General features: G+C 38.4%; 1 protein-coding gene across 1 annotated transcript in view; it reads left to right on the forward strand.

The window, feature by feature from the left end:
- The first annotated feature begins 634 nt into the window (after positions 1-634).
- PCNX4 (pecanex 4) overlaps positions 635-14,752 on the forward strand; it is a 40,906-nt gene continuing 26,788 nt past the window's right edge. Inside the window, 3 exon segments of the mRNA XM_047767463.1 lie at positions 635-1,117; positions 11,064-11,808; positions 14,555-14,734. Of these exon segments, the coding sequence (XP_047623419.1) occupies positions 11,120-11,808; positions 14,555-14,734 (869 nt within the window). The 5' untranslated portion in view covers positions 635-1,117; positions 11,064-11,119.

Below are 14,752 nucleotides of genomic sequence, written 5' to 3' on the forward strand. Positions count from 1 at the left end.
AAATCATTTGAGACCAAAGATCTCAGGAACTGCCTGGGGAACTCCTGCCAGGAACTTGGAAAGTATCCAGAATTTAGGGAATTTCATGGGAAATGGAGGCAGTGGGTGGACGGACACGTTTACCTTTTAAAGTGGCAAAACTAAGGACTTCGTGGTCACCCCATAAAGATTCCCGGATTTGACATCAAATCCCACTAGTAACAGTCTACCAGAGCTTTTTTTCTTCCCCAGATGGAACACAGTAACTTTGTCTTACTTTATTACTAAACAGATACTTTGGTGGCATTTTTCACTTACGGGTATTTTGGTTCCTGTTATTTTAAAACGCAGTCATAAATCCTCACGGGGGGGCGTGGAATGCAATAAAGGTGCGATTGCGAACACGTACATGTATGAAGCCGATACTAAAGAGCATTTATTACCGTCACTGTGTTGGGTGCTGACGGTTAAAGTGAGGCTGCGGTCAACGTAGTTTCAGAGGACCCTGAGCGGCAGGGGTTGCACTATGCCGCCAGGCTCATCTGTCCGATTCCGGGGTACCACACGTTCTCAAAATGGCGGCCGCACCTCCCGCAGCTCGAGAGCACTACCCCTCGACGGGACGTCGTCACCAGGGCAACGACGCTCTTGCGTACGGGCGCGATCAGGGTCAAAGTTCAGAGATTGTCCCGCGATGGATCTCGGCCACCCCTCCTGGGCCCAAGGCGAGGCCAGAATTCAAATGACTCTTATGGTCGCCTGCCAGGCGAGCGTTGACCAAGGCCTGGAGCGATCGAAGTGCGCCTTTCCTGGAGCTCGTCCTCGCCTGACCGGCCGGAAGCTGCACACTAAGTCGCGAGCTAAGGCCGGAGGGCGGGGCGAGCCGAGCGCCCGGCCCGCCCGCGAGCGTGCTGGATTCCGCTAGGTGAGGCGCCCGCTGGAGTTGACGTTAGCCATGGAAACGCCGCCGGTCCCCGACGCCACTGCAGTGAGCTGGTTTTCCCGACCGCCACAGCTTCTCTGCCTCCGCATTCCGACCGCAGGCAGCCTCCCGGCGGGAACGCCCAACGTGAGTTTACCTGCAAAAATGTATTCCCCGGGATGCCTTCGCGTAGTCTCTTCCCTCGGGTGACTCGAGGTACGTTCAGTTCCCGATACCCACCTGGCAACTTCTTGGTCGCCTTAATTCCCAGGCTTGTGCGGAGCCACGTTGTTCTTGCAGCTCTAGTTGCTGTGCATTATATTTTTCATTATAAAACTTTGAAGTGCGGTTATTACACTTTTTAAGACAAGAGATAAACCCAGTGGCTAGAGGTATCAATCCGCTGTTTTTAACTTTCTTTTGTAACCTACTTTAGCCTTTTGAGTTTTAGCATTCTGGTTTGTTTGTTTGTTTGTCTTTTTGCCATTTCTAGGGCCGTTCTGGTGGCATATGGAGGTTCCCAGGCTAGGGGTCCAATCGGAGCTGTAGCCACCAGCCTACACCAGAGCCACGGCAACGCAGGATCCAAGCCGCGTCTGCAACCTACATACACCACAGCTCATGGCAACGCCGGATCCTTAACCTTCTGAGCAAGGCCAGGGATCGAACCTGCAACCTCATGGTTCCTAGTCAGATGTGTTAACCACTATGCCACGACGGGAACTCCTAGCATTCTGTTTTTAAGATAACACTTGCGAAATGGAAAATGGCTTTTTCAGTCATGGTTTAGGGATGGCCTTGTTATCCCAATGAAGTTCACAAACTCCCTTATTTATTCTCTCCTTATCTTCACTTTTGCCCCCAAATTGGTCAAATCATGGGCCCCTGACCATGAACAACTCTTCTCCATTGATCTCTACCCTCTCTCCGCAACCCTCTGTCGATCGAGGACCAGCATTTACTTCAATGCAGTCTACTGCATCAGAAGTTATCAGGCCTCCGAATTGATTTTCTGCACTATACCAATCATTTCTCTTATTCAGCTGTATAATATTAGGTTCGTTAACTCATTCTTGCAGTTAGGGCAGAGACCATCCTTTATATTATTGGGTGTCCATTGCCAGCCATGTGAAATCTCCAAACCTTTATTATAGCATCCAAAGCCAGACTCCTAGTTCAGATGTTGCCATTTTAGTAATTTAATTATTTGGGCACCTGTCCATTCCTTTTAAATTTACTACTTTAAGAGCTGCCTACTAGTTATTAACTGTCACAGAAAATACCAGATTGGGAACCTTGTCTCTTTTTCTTTTCTAAGAACTCTATTGAGATAAAATTCACAATCCATACAATTCAATTTTAGAACATTTTCATTGCCCCAAAAGAAGCACTGTACCTTTTAGCAGTCTCTCTCCTGACCACCAATTCTCATTATCCTCACCAGCTCTGGGCAAACAGTAGTCTCTTTTCTGTCTTTATAGATTTGCTCATCCTGGACATTTCATATAAATGGAATTATACAATATGTGGCCTTTTTTTGTGATGGCTTTTTCCACTTAGCATTTGTGATTTCAAGGTTCTTTTCATGTTGCAGCATGCCTCAGTACTTCATTCTTTATAATCTAATAATACTCCTTTGTATGGATATACCATATTTTATTTCATCTGTTGATGGATGTTTGTGTTGTTTCCATTTTTGGTTACTAACAATATTTCTGCCATGAATGTTCATGTACAACTTTTTGTATAGACTTGTTTTCATTTCTTTTGGGTAAATACCTAGGAATGAAATTCTAGGTCATATGATAAGTCTGTGTTTAAACTTTTGAGAAACTGCTAGACTGTTTCCAAAGCAACCACCATTTTACAATTATCACTTGAGGCTTCTGGTTTCTCTACAACCTCCTCAGTACTTGTTACTGTCAGTCTTTTTGATAGCTACTCAGGTGGCTTTGAAGTGGCATCTCATTGTGGTTTTGGTTTGCATTTCCCCAGTGAGTAATGTTATTGAGCATCATTTCGTGCTTATATTGGCCATTGGTATATTATTTTTGGAGAAATGTCTATTAACATCCTTTTGCCCACTTTTAAAATATTTTTTCATTATTGAGTTGTAAGAGTTTTTTCTATACTCTGTGTATAAGTTCCTTATCATGTATGTGATTTGCAAAATTTTCTCCCATTCTGTGAATTGTTTTCGCATTCTTGACAGTGAAAATCTTTTCATTTAGACACTTTGCCCTCTTAGGTTTCTTTTTTTTTTTTTTCTTTTTACTGCCGCACCTGCAGCATATGGAAATTCCTGGGCCAGGAATTCCTTGGTCTCTGCCACAGCCACAGGATCATGGAATCCCAGCTGCATCTGCAGCCTACACTGTAGCTTTCAGCAGCACCAGGATGTTAACCCACTGAGCACGGCCAGGAATCAAACACTACGTTGGGTTCTTAACCCACTGAGCCACAATGGGAACTCCCTCTTATGTTTCTTTGTCTTATCAAGCAGTCCTACCTGGCATTGCCCTGCTGGCTTAGCCAACAACAGCTTCCTATTTTGACATTTGTAGATTCCTCTCAGGCCCACCTTTCTCTGAAAACTACTGAAATATAATCTTTAATCCTCACTGGCATCTTCTAACTGTGCTTCAAGGGCAAATTAAAATGGGGGCAAAAAGAATTGTAACATATATCAGAGTTAATTTCCTTCATGTGTAAAAGTTTTTTTCAAATTAATAAGAAACATGAAGCAATGAGACCCTGCTGTATAGCACAGGGAACTAACTATATTTAACCACTTGTGATGAAGCATGATGGAGGATAATGTGAAAAAAAAGAATGTATATAAATGTATAACTGGGTCACTTTGCCCTACAGCAGAAATTGACAGAACATTGTAAATCCACTATAATCAAAAAACTGAAAAAAAGAAAAAAAAATGAACACTTCAGTAGAAAAGAAGTAAAGGTTATGAAGCAGTTTACAAAAAATAAATGGCATTTATCTACACACACACATGTACATATGGACAATGAATATTCTCAGAGAGATAGACCATGTTCATAAAATAATGGTAGGATTCTATAAAAAAGAACATTTAGGAATTTAAAAAGTGTTCTTAGAAGTTAAAAATATAAGAGCAAAGATTTAATAAAATTTGACATGTATAGTAGAAGATAGTAAGTTTCTGGAAAGCACAACAAAAATAGTGTTGAGGCACAGTGCCATAGTGCTCAGTAAATATGTGTGGATTCAGTATCACCTCTCACACCTGTAGGATGGCTGTTATAAAAACAAGAAAAGATGGAATTCTTGTTGTGGTGCAGCAGAAACGAATCTGACTAGGAACCGTGAGCTTTGGTGTAGGTCACAGATGCAGCCTGAATCCTGCATGGCTGTGGCTGTGGCCTAGGCCGGCAGCTGTAGCTCCATTTCGACTGCTAGGGTGAGAATCTCCATGTGTTGTGGGTGCAGCTCTGAAAAGCGAAAGAGAGAGAGGGAGGGAGGGAGGGAAAGAAACGAAGGAAAGAAGGAAAGATAACAAGTGTTGGTGAGGGTGTGTAGAATTGGAACCTTTCCACAGGTATTTGTGGGAATACAAAATGGCACATGTGCTACTGAAAATAGTTTGGAGAGTCCTCAAAAAATTAAAAATAGAACTGCCATGTGATCCAGCAATTCCATTGTGGGTATTTATCCAAAAGAAGTGAAAGCAGGATCTCAAAGATATATTTACACTTTCATGTTCTCTAAAACATTGTTTCATAATAGCCAAAAATAGAAGCAAACTAAGTGTCCATCAGGTGACAAATGGATGAACAAATGTGGTATTTACATGAAATGGAATATTAGTAAGCCCTAAAAAGAAGGAAACCCTGCCATATGTCACAACATGGATGAGCCTTGAAGACATGGTAAATGAAATAAGCCAGTCACAGAAGGACAAATATTGCATGATTCCACTTACATGAGGTATCTAAAATCATCAGACTCCTCGAAACAGGGAGTAAAATGATGTGCCAGGAGTTTTAGTTACACAAGATAAGTTCTGGATATCTACTGTACAACATTGTGTCACTAGTTAATAATACTGTATTGTACACTTAAAAGTGTAAGAGGCTAGATCTTATGTGATTTAAAGTTTTGGCAACTAAGAACTCCTTCCTAGGTAATTGCCAAATTGGTGTTTCCTAGCCTTCTGGATAATGTATAAGAAATGTAACTTGAATTCCAAACAAAACAACATTTCTCTGGCTGTTTTGTTGGCCTGCTTTCAGAGTAGCATATGAAGAAACCATACGGCTTAAATCATTGTTGTGATGCCATCTTTATGCCTAACTTCTCTTTTCACAGGTTTTTAATTTTTTTCCCCTAATCCTTGAGCCATTTTTCATCTTAACATGTTGGAGGTAGCAGCCATATAAATGGATCAATCTGTCTTTAACAATCTTTCAGAGTGTATGCCAAATTCTCATTCAGGGAATTAGTTTTATTTATTCCGATTGTTTTCATGCTAAATGATCCCAGTCAAGATTACGACTTAGAAGATCTCTCTATATAAATGTAACTGTTGCTTCATACAAAGAAAAATTTTTTTAAGTATTTTAGGATCTGTAATTAAGTCTATAGTACCAATTTATCATTTTTGCCTGAATGAATTTCCAGTACTTGTCATGCAATCCCCTTTTATCCTTAAGATACTAAGAAAAAAATACCTGTACTGTAAATCAGTCTGTGCAACCCGATGTACTTGCTACCTGTCAAATTTCCATAATTTTTTTTCTTTGATCATGACATTCCTCCCTAATTGTTATATCTTTTTAACTCTCCTTCACCTAGTAATTTTTGTTGTTGTTTGCCATTTCTTGGGCCACTCTCATGGCATATGGAGGTTCCCAGGCTAGGGGTTGAATTGGAGCTGTAGCCACCGGCCTATGCCAGAGCCACAGCAGTGCGGGATCCGAGCTGCATCTGTGACCTACACCACAGCTCATGGCAACGCCGGATCCTTAACCCACTGAACAAGGCCAGGGATCAAACCTGCAACCTCATGGTTCCTAGTTGGATTCGTTAACCACTGAGCCATGACGGGAACTCCAACACCTAGTAAATTTTTAATGTCCTGATTGAAACCCAGGCTGATGTTTCTGAAAGCAGTTCTCATTAAACAGTGCACACATGATCGTGGGGGAAAAGGATCCCAAGGTCAAATAAGTTTGAAAAACTCAAATGACATGTTTTAGGCAGGTTTGCAGTAGTGTTTTTGGTTTTGGGGGTGGCCACACCTGTGGCATATGGAAGTTCCCTGGCCAGAGATTGAACCTCTGCCACAGCAGCAACCCAAGCTGCTACAGTGACAACACTAGCTTCTTAACCCACTGCACCAAAAGAGTACTCCTGCACTGGTATTCTTTCTTAACCTAAAGATGTCTCAGAGTCTTTAGTTTGTGGAAATCCTTTGCGACCTTCAAGATGACAGTCTGGTATATAGTTTCTCAAACTTCTTTGACCATAAACACCTTTTCAAGAAACATTCTGCCAGGCAAACAATGCTATATCCTTCAGCCTTTTAATATCTCATTAAAATGAATCACCATCCCAGTGTCCTCCCCAACACTTTTACAGCTTCTTGGGGGAACTTATATTCTCTTCATACTTTTTGCTCTGACCTCACTTCATTATCACTCCTGCCTTGTTTTGCCTCTTATACCTGCTGTTCTTCCTCTTTTTTTCTCTCCCAGTAAGAAGTAGCTCCTTCTTCCTGATAATGAAGGAAATTAAAGTATAGCATGGGACAAGGAGCAAATTAAAACTGGACTTCTGACATGTTAAAGTCTCTCTGGCCATTTCCTCATGGGAGAAACCCAGCCATGTTTCTCCCTCAGGCCCATCCTCTCCAGTATTGCTTTGGGATACTATGCCACTCTAGGCAGAATCTTCTCTGAGCCAATGATATTGTCAATAGATGCCAGTATTTATTCCACAAGAAAAATAAATGAAGATAATTTCCAGATATTTAAAAACTGAGAGTAAAGAGATAATAGATTTGCTGTTTCGAATGGGATAATATACTGAAAGAAGTTTTCAAAAACAGTAAATACTTCCAACTTCCCTTTTTTTTAAGCAGCAATATTTAATATTTTCCAACTTTGATCACCTTATTTAAGCTATGGCATTAATGTACTGTATGCCTTTCTGTGCCACAGTATTTTTCTAAATGTTACGGAGATTCAGGAGTATCTCAAGATTTGACCCGTACTCACAAATAACTTATTAGTAGGGAAAAGAAAAACATAAAAATAAGCATATAATGAAGTGAACAGTGCAAAAAATGCCCTCTGTTGTTACACATTACAGGATGAGTAGAATGAACAAGCAGTGTTTTGATATATAGAGAAAAGAGAGGCACAGTTTGGTCTAAGTACTCTGCACAGTTTTCAAAAAAGACTGAATCTTGAAAGTTAACTAATATTCCTAATTATGGAAGGAAGGAAAAGATGTCCTGGGCAAAGGAGAGGGTATGAGCATAGGCGCCCAGAAGGAGAAGCACAGGATGTGTTTGTGGAGCATGGGTCGAGAGTTCTAGAGGATGTTTGGTGATTTGAAGAAGTGTCAAAATGTTATATGTAAAATACATACAAACACAGCCTAGTGTGTATGACTTCTGAAATTTTTTACTTATGCACACAGTACGACTATGTATACACACAAATATGCATCCTTGTTTTTAAAAGTATGAAAGAGGTCATCAGTGTGTTTATTTTACTTTTCAATATATTGTGAGCATCTGTCCGTGTTTCTGTAACAACAGTAGATCTTCTTCAGGATATTTCACTGTTTGAAATATAATCACACAGTATTCCATCAAATGGGTAAGAACATTTAAATTAAATTTACAGACGACTCAGAAGTTCTCAAAGGTAGATGAACATGAGTAGTAACGTGCAGCCAGATCATAAGTATCTTCAGTTTCTGGCTTCCTTTCCCATAGAGCTGTCTCACTTGTTCCTGATTTGCCTCCGTGGAGAAGAAGGGACCAGCTTTTTTACCTGATGCCCTGGAGAAATTTCAGACACAAAATGCCTAGAAATTTCTAGGTTTATCAAGATGCCCTGGTCATCCATCCAACCTCATTTTCCTGTCTGATAGCATCTTCCATAGATAATTGAAATCAAAATGTTTACCCACGCCCACAACATACTCTTACTTACCTACTGAATAGAGAATTGAACTATCAATCAATAAATTTCCATTTCTGGGTTTTGTTTTTGTTTTTGTTTTTTTGCCAAGCACACAGAAGTTTCTGGGCCAGGGATCAAACCCAAGCACAGTGACAACTCCAGATCCTTAACCACAAGGCCACCAGGAACCTCCCGGCCCTGTGGTAGTATTCTGTTGTGAGTACTTGTAGGGCTGTCATATGAGTAAAAGCTATGACTTACTGTGTAGAACTAAGACAGAAGCTAGAAGATACACGATGATAAGTTTTTATAGTATAAAGAACTTTCCAATGGTGTAAAAAGAGGTACTTCAAAGTAGTAATTCTTAATAATGACCAGAAACCTTTCGTGATGCCCAAAAGCTCTCTCCAGGACTGATATTAGTTGGGTAGAAGTGAATTGCAGAAAGACTCTTTTAAGAAAGTTTGGAAGAAAGTTTACTTTAAGATAGCTTAAATTTTTTGTGTATGGTAAAATACATACAACATAAATATTATCATCTTAACCATTTCTAAGTATAGATTTCAGTGGTATTCAGTTCATTCACATTATTGTGCAAACATCATCACCATCTATCCCTGTGTGACTCTTCTCATTTTGTAAAACTGTATACCCATTAAACAATAACTACCCATTCTTCTCTCCCTTTAGCTCGTGGTGACCACCATTCTGCTTTCTATCTAGGATTTTGACTACTTTAAGTACCTTATATAAATGGAATCATACAGTATTTATTTTATTGCAATTGGCTTATTTTACTTTGCATACTACCCTAAAGGTTCACCTATGATGTAGCATATTTCAGGATTTCCTTCCTTTTTAGGGGTGAATAATATTCCATTACATGACTATACCATGTTTTGCTTATCTATTCATCCTTCAGTGGACACTTGAGTTGCTTCCACATTTTAGTTATTGTGAAAAATGCTACCATGGACATACAAATTGTTTGGAGTCCCTGCTTTCAGTTCTTTGGGGTATATATCCAGAAGTGGAATTGTAAGGTCATGGTAATTTGATTTTTATCTTTTTGAGAAACTGTCATACTATTTCCATAGCAGTTGTACCATTTTACCTATCCACAAATAGTACACAAGGGTTCCTGTTTGCCCACATCCTTGCCAACATGTATTTTCTATATTTTTTGATCATATCTATCCTAATGAATGTGAGGTGGTATCTCATATTTTTGATTTGCATTTATCTAATATTAGTGATATTGAGCATTTTTTTCATGTGCTTATTGCCATTTGTATATCTTCTTTGGGGAAATGTCTATTCAAGTTCTATGTTAATTTTTGAGTTAAATTGTGTTTCTGTTCTTGAGTTTTAGGAGTTCTTTATGTATTATGGACATTCATTTCCTATTTTCTTTCCCATTCTGTGGATTGCCTTTTCATTCTGTTGATAGTGTCTTTTGATACACACAACTTTTCAATTTTCGTGAAGTCCATTTTGTCCATTTTTTCCTGTGCTACGTGTACCTTTGGTGTCATGACCAAGAAGTCATCGCCAAATCTAATGTTAAAAGCTTTGTGCTATGTTTTCTTCTAAGGGTTTTTTTTGCTTTAGGTCTTATACACAAGTCCTTGATCCATTTTGAGTTAATTTTTTAGTTAGGCAAGGATCTAACTTTATCTTTTTGCATGTGGATGGATACCCAGTTTTCTCAGCTCTATTTGTTGCAGACTGTTTTTTCCTCATTGAACAGTTTTGGCACCCTTCTCAAGTATTTGACTATATACATGAGAATTTATTTCTGTACTCTATTCTAATCTATTGGTCTATTTGTCTCTATGAAGATGCCTTTAAACTTAATTTTTCTTTTCTAACTCTACATATAACTCCTGAGACAATGCTTTGCTGGCTGATCTTGTGACAGGCACTGTTTTTCAGAAAAAGCTGCTGAGTATATCCCAGGAAAGGGGAAACTTGAAGAGAAGAGAATCTATATTATTTGATACATAGATTTTTATGTCCCTTAAATGAAAATAATGTAGACTAAAGCATTTATGAGTACTACTATTATTTCAGGTTTTCTTGGTTCTGGAAGATTTTGGAAACTGACAATAGAAAGATTAAAAATTGAGTCATGAAGTGGTCTGAAGTAGGCATGTAATCTAACCCTCAGAATCTTTTGATTTCTAGTTTATTGTTCTTCCGACTACAGGTTGAGCTACCAATGGCTTTTTATTGAAATGCTACTATTTTAGCAGTGTCTGACTTTTTAAATTATCCCCGAATCCTAAGTTTACTGTAATTGTTAAATGCTGTGACTTAGACTTAGTATTTCAATTTCTACTTCTATTTCCATTTCAATGCATAGGAATTGTAGATAATATCCTTACTGTGTAGAGCAATGGTTGGCAAACTGTAGCCCACAGCCTCTTTGGGTAAATACGGTAAAGTTATATTAAAACATAATTACTAATACCCACTTATGTGTGTATTAAGTCTGGCTGCTTTTCTGCAACACCAGCTGGGTTGAGTAATTCTTACAGAGACCATATGGTCCACAAAGCCTAAAATATTTACTCTTTGGCCCTTGAAGAAAAATTTTCCTCATCCTTGTAATAGAGGAAAAAGTTAAAAAACAAACAGCAGAAGCACTCAAGGAAATGATCAGTTAAACCACTAGCAGAGTTGAGTTGAGAGTACTGACTTTTTGAACTCTCCTTTGACTTTGAAGTCTGAAAATGTGAGTTACTTAAGAAATTGCAAGTTTATCTAAGTTCTAGATAAATTAATAGTGAATGTGATTTCTTTTCAAATAAAAAATAGCTTAGCAACTGTTAATTTTGTGCCAAGTATGTGTCAGGCAATGGAAAGGAACTAGAGAAGTGAAGTTACAAACCCTGCTCTTAAAGGAACTAAGAGAAATGTGGGATTTTTCTCCCCTATGTTTTAAGTATGACATTTTCAAATAGCGACTTTTTTCTTTTTCTTAGAGACTGCTGTGTTACAGAAAAGGATGTGACTTTCAGAATAATCCTGAGTGAGAAGGATGAGTCCAGATGTTCCTCTGCTGAATGATTACAAACAGGACTTCTTTCTGAAGCGCTTTCCACAGACTGTTCTTGGAGGCCCTCGACTCAAATTAGGCTATTGTGCCCCTCCTTACATATATGTTAATCAGATTATCCTTTTTTTGATGCCATGGGTTTTGGGTGGAATAGGAACACTTTTGTACCAATTTGGCATCCTGGAAGATTATTATACAGCGGCACTTTCAGGTGGACTGATGCTTTTCACTGCATTTGTCATCCAGTTCACAAGTAGATATGCCAGAAACAAATCGGTGACAGTAGAAAGAATGCTAACCACAAATATCTTAGCAGAGGAAGATGAGCATGAATTTACGAGTTGTGCTGGTGCTGAGACCATCAAATTTCTAATTCCTGGCAAAAAGCATATAGTCAATACAGTTTTTCATTCTGTTCTTGCTGGGTTAGTGTGTGGTCTTGGAACATGGTATTTGCTCCCAAATAGAATAACACAGCTGTATGGCAGTGCAGGAGGCACTGTTCTACTATTTGTCTTTGGATGGATGACATTGTGTATAGGAGAATATTCATTAATTGTAAACACAGCTACAGAGACTGCGACTTTCCAAACCCAGGATACTTATGAAATCACTCCTCTTATGAGACCACTTTATATTTTTGTCTTTGTTTCTGTAGATCTTGCACACAGGTAATAAGCTGTCAAATACTTTCAACTTACTTTACTATTAAATTTGTATAGTAAGAGCACTCTTCTTAGTATTAAAAAACAAAGAATCTATGAATTAAAGGTAACCAAACTATTGGGTGAATCTGTGAATTGAAAGTAAACCATTATTTTGATGATTAATCACTTAGGACTAATCTCTGTTAAACATTCATCCTGAAGCAGTAATTAAATCTTATTGAAGAGTAAAAAGAAAACTGTTCATAAGATAAATCAGCAAAATTTCAATCCTGTGTTTTACTTTGAATAAGGAGCTATGGATCTATAAGACATCTGAGCTAAAACCTGTGAAAGGAGATGGAATATCTCTGTGAGGGGAAAATGAAGAATTTAAAATATATTCACATAAATACTATACATAGATTGAGTGGATTTAAGATAAAGAGAATACCTTATTTAATTTTGTTATAGTAGCTTTATAGAATAATGATTTTTTTTAAATCAATTTGCTATAGGAGTAAAATAGAAAATAGCAATTTTAAACAGAATTGTTTGGTGACTCCTTTCGCTTGGCTTTTTTTTTTAATCATCTTTTTAAGGCCTCACCTGCAGCATATGGAGGTTCCTAGGCTAGGTGTCAGATCGGAGCTGTAGCTGCCAGCCTACACCACAGCAACTCAGGATCTGAACCATGTCTGCGACCTACACCACAACTCACAGCAGTGCTGGATCCTTAACCCACTGAGCAAGGCCAGGGATCAAACCTCCATCCTCATGGATACTAGTCAGATTCATTTCCACTGAGCCACAACGGGAACTCCTTTTTTGCCTTTTCTAAATCTGACCTTTCTCTGTTCTATAGATTGCAGCTTTCTTTTTCACTGGTTAATGTGAAATGTACAGGCAGCATTGTATGTTTGAGCCCTCCATTCATATGTTAAATCTCTGATCCCTGGTGTGGTAGTATTTGGAGTCTTTGGGAGCTAATTAGGACAATGAGGGTGGGGCCCTGGTCTGATGGGATTAGTGCCCTTATAGAAAGAGACACCAGAGAGCCTGTTTTGTCCCTCTGACATATGAAATAAAGTGAGAAGGCAGCTAGCTGTCTGCAAGCCAGAAAGAGTTTTTATCATACCCAGATCATGAGGGCACTCTAATCTCAGACTTCCAGATCCTAGATCTGTAAGAAATTAATTTCCATTGTTTAAATCACCCAGTCTATGGTATTTCATTATGGCAAACTGAGCTGGCTAAGACAGATTTTGATACCACGAAGTTGGGATACTCTCATAACAAGTACCTAAAAGTGTAGAAATGGCTTTGGAACTGGGTAATGGGTAGAGACTGGAAGAGTTTTAAAATGCATGCTAAGAATGTGAACAGTAAAGGCAATTTTAGTGAGGTCTCATGTTATTGGAAACTGGAGGAAAGGGCAGTCCTTGGCATAAAGTGGCAAAGAACTTAGCTGAACCATTTTCTAATGTTTTGGGGACAGTAGAACTTGAAAGTGATAAAATTGAATATATAGCTAAGGAGATTTCTAAGCAAAGTGTGGAAGGAACAGCTTGATTTCTCCTGACTGCTTATAGTAAACTATAAAAGAAGAGAGATGGGAGTGCGACCTACACCACAGCTCATGGCAACGCTGGATCCTTAACCCACTGAGTGAGGCCAGGGATCAAACCTGCGTCCTCATGGATCCCAATCAGATTCATTTCCACTGAGCCATAACAGGAACTCCCAACTCAATTTTTTTTCTAATCGTGCTGCATTTATGGGCCAGAGGACACTATAATACCCCGTGTTTCTTCACCTAATCAAAGATGTAAGAGGAGAATTTATTTTATGAGTGGTTTCTTAGTACCACTACCATTTACTAACTATAAAATATATTACAGTTAAATGCCTGAATTTGAAAACTTAGCAATAATGTCAGGTTTAAATGTGTATTTATTATCAGAAAGTTCATTATCAGAAACTTAGACTTAAACATTTTTTCTGTATAAAAGAACCACAGTAATCATCTGTTTGGGGCTAAATTGTAGACAAAGAAAAGTAATCACAGTGGTTGGTTACTTCAGTTACGTGTTCTTGTATTTATTTATGATATCCCTGTGTGTAAATACTTGTATATACTATTGCCTGTTGTTTACTTTATGAACAAAAAGATTTAGGGGGAAAGGGTAAAATAGAACTTGTATAAAATATTTCCTGAGTGTGCATTATTTTTGCACAAATTATCCTTTCGTTGAATATGTTAGCAAGAGAAGTATTGTCCTAAAAAAAAAAAAACTGTACAAATCTACATGTTTTCCTTGACCTTCCTATGGCTTATTTTGTGTAGTTTGAGTTTCTTTTTTGTTATGTGAGTGTTTTCTTCTCAGAATGAAAGGAATTTTATTTAAAACTACACTATAGAAAGTATTATCCTCTAATTTAGCATCACATTTTTAACCTTGTGTTGATTCTCTCTGCTTTTAAAATTTGAAGGACATACATTATGTAATTATGAGTACATTAGCTGGCATCATCCAGGTATCTGTGTGAGCAAGTTCATTATATCATTATTATAACCATTGTTGTTGCTTCTGGGCTGTTATACATATTTGTTTGTCTTTTGCAGTTTGGGACTAGGGCCTTTCTGTAAGTGTTCTTTTGTTTCAGGGAGGAGGTGGGGGTAAAGAGGGAGGTGTATGTGTTTTGTTTTTTCTGGAAAGATCCTCTTCTATGTATTGTTTTGTATGATTTAAATATTTTCTTTTTATTGTAGGTTTATGGTAAATATACCAGTTCTAGAACAAATGAATCAGATTTTACACATCTTATTTGTATTTTTACCCTTTCTGTGGGCACTCGGGACTCTACCCCCACCTGATGCCCTTTTCTTATGGGCAATGGAGCAGGTTTTAGAGTTTGGCCTTGGAGGCTCATCTATGTCAACCCACCTACGGTAATTATTTTAAATATT

Source organism: Phacochoerus africanus, chromosome 2 (assembly GCF_016906955.1).
Source record: "Phacochoerus africanus isolate WHEZ1 chromosome 2, ROS_Pafr_v1, whole genome shotgun sequence".
Taxonomy (NCBI): Eukaryota; Metazoa; Chordata; class Mammalia; order Artiodactyla; family Suidae; genus Phacochoerus; species Phacochoerus africanus.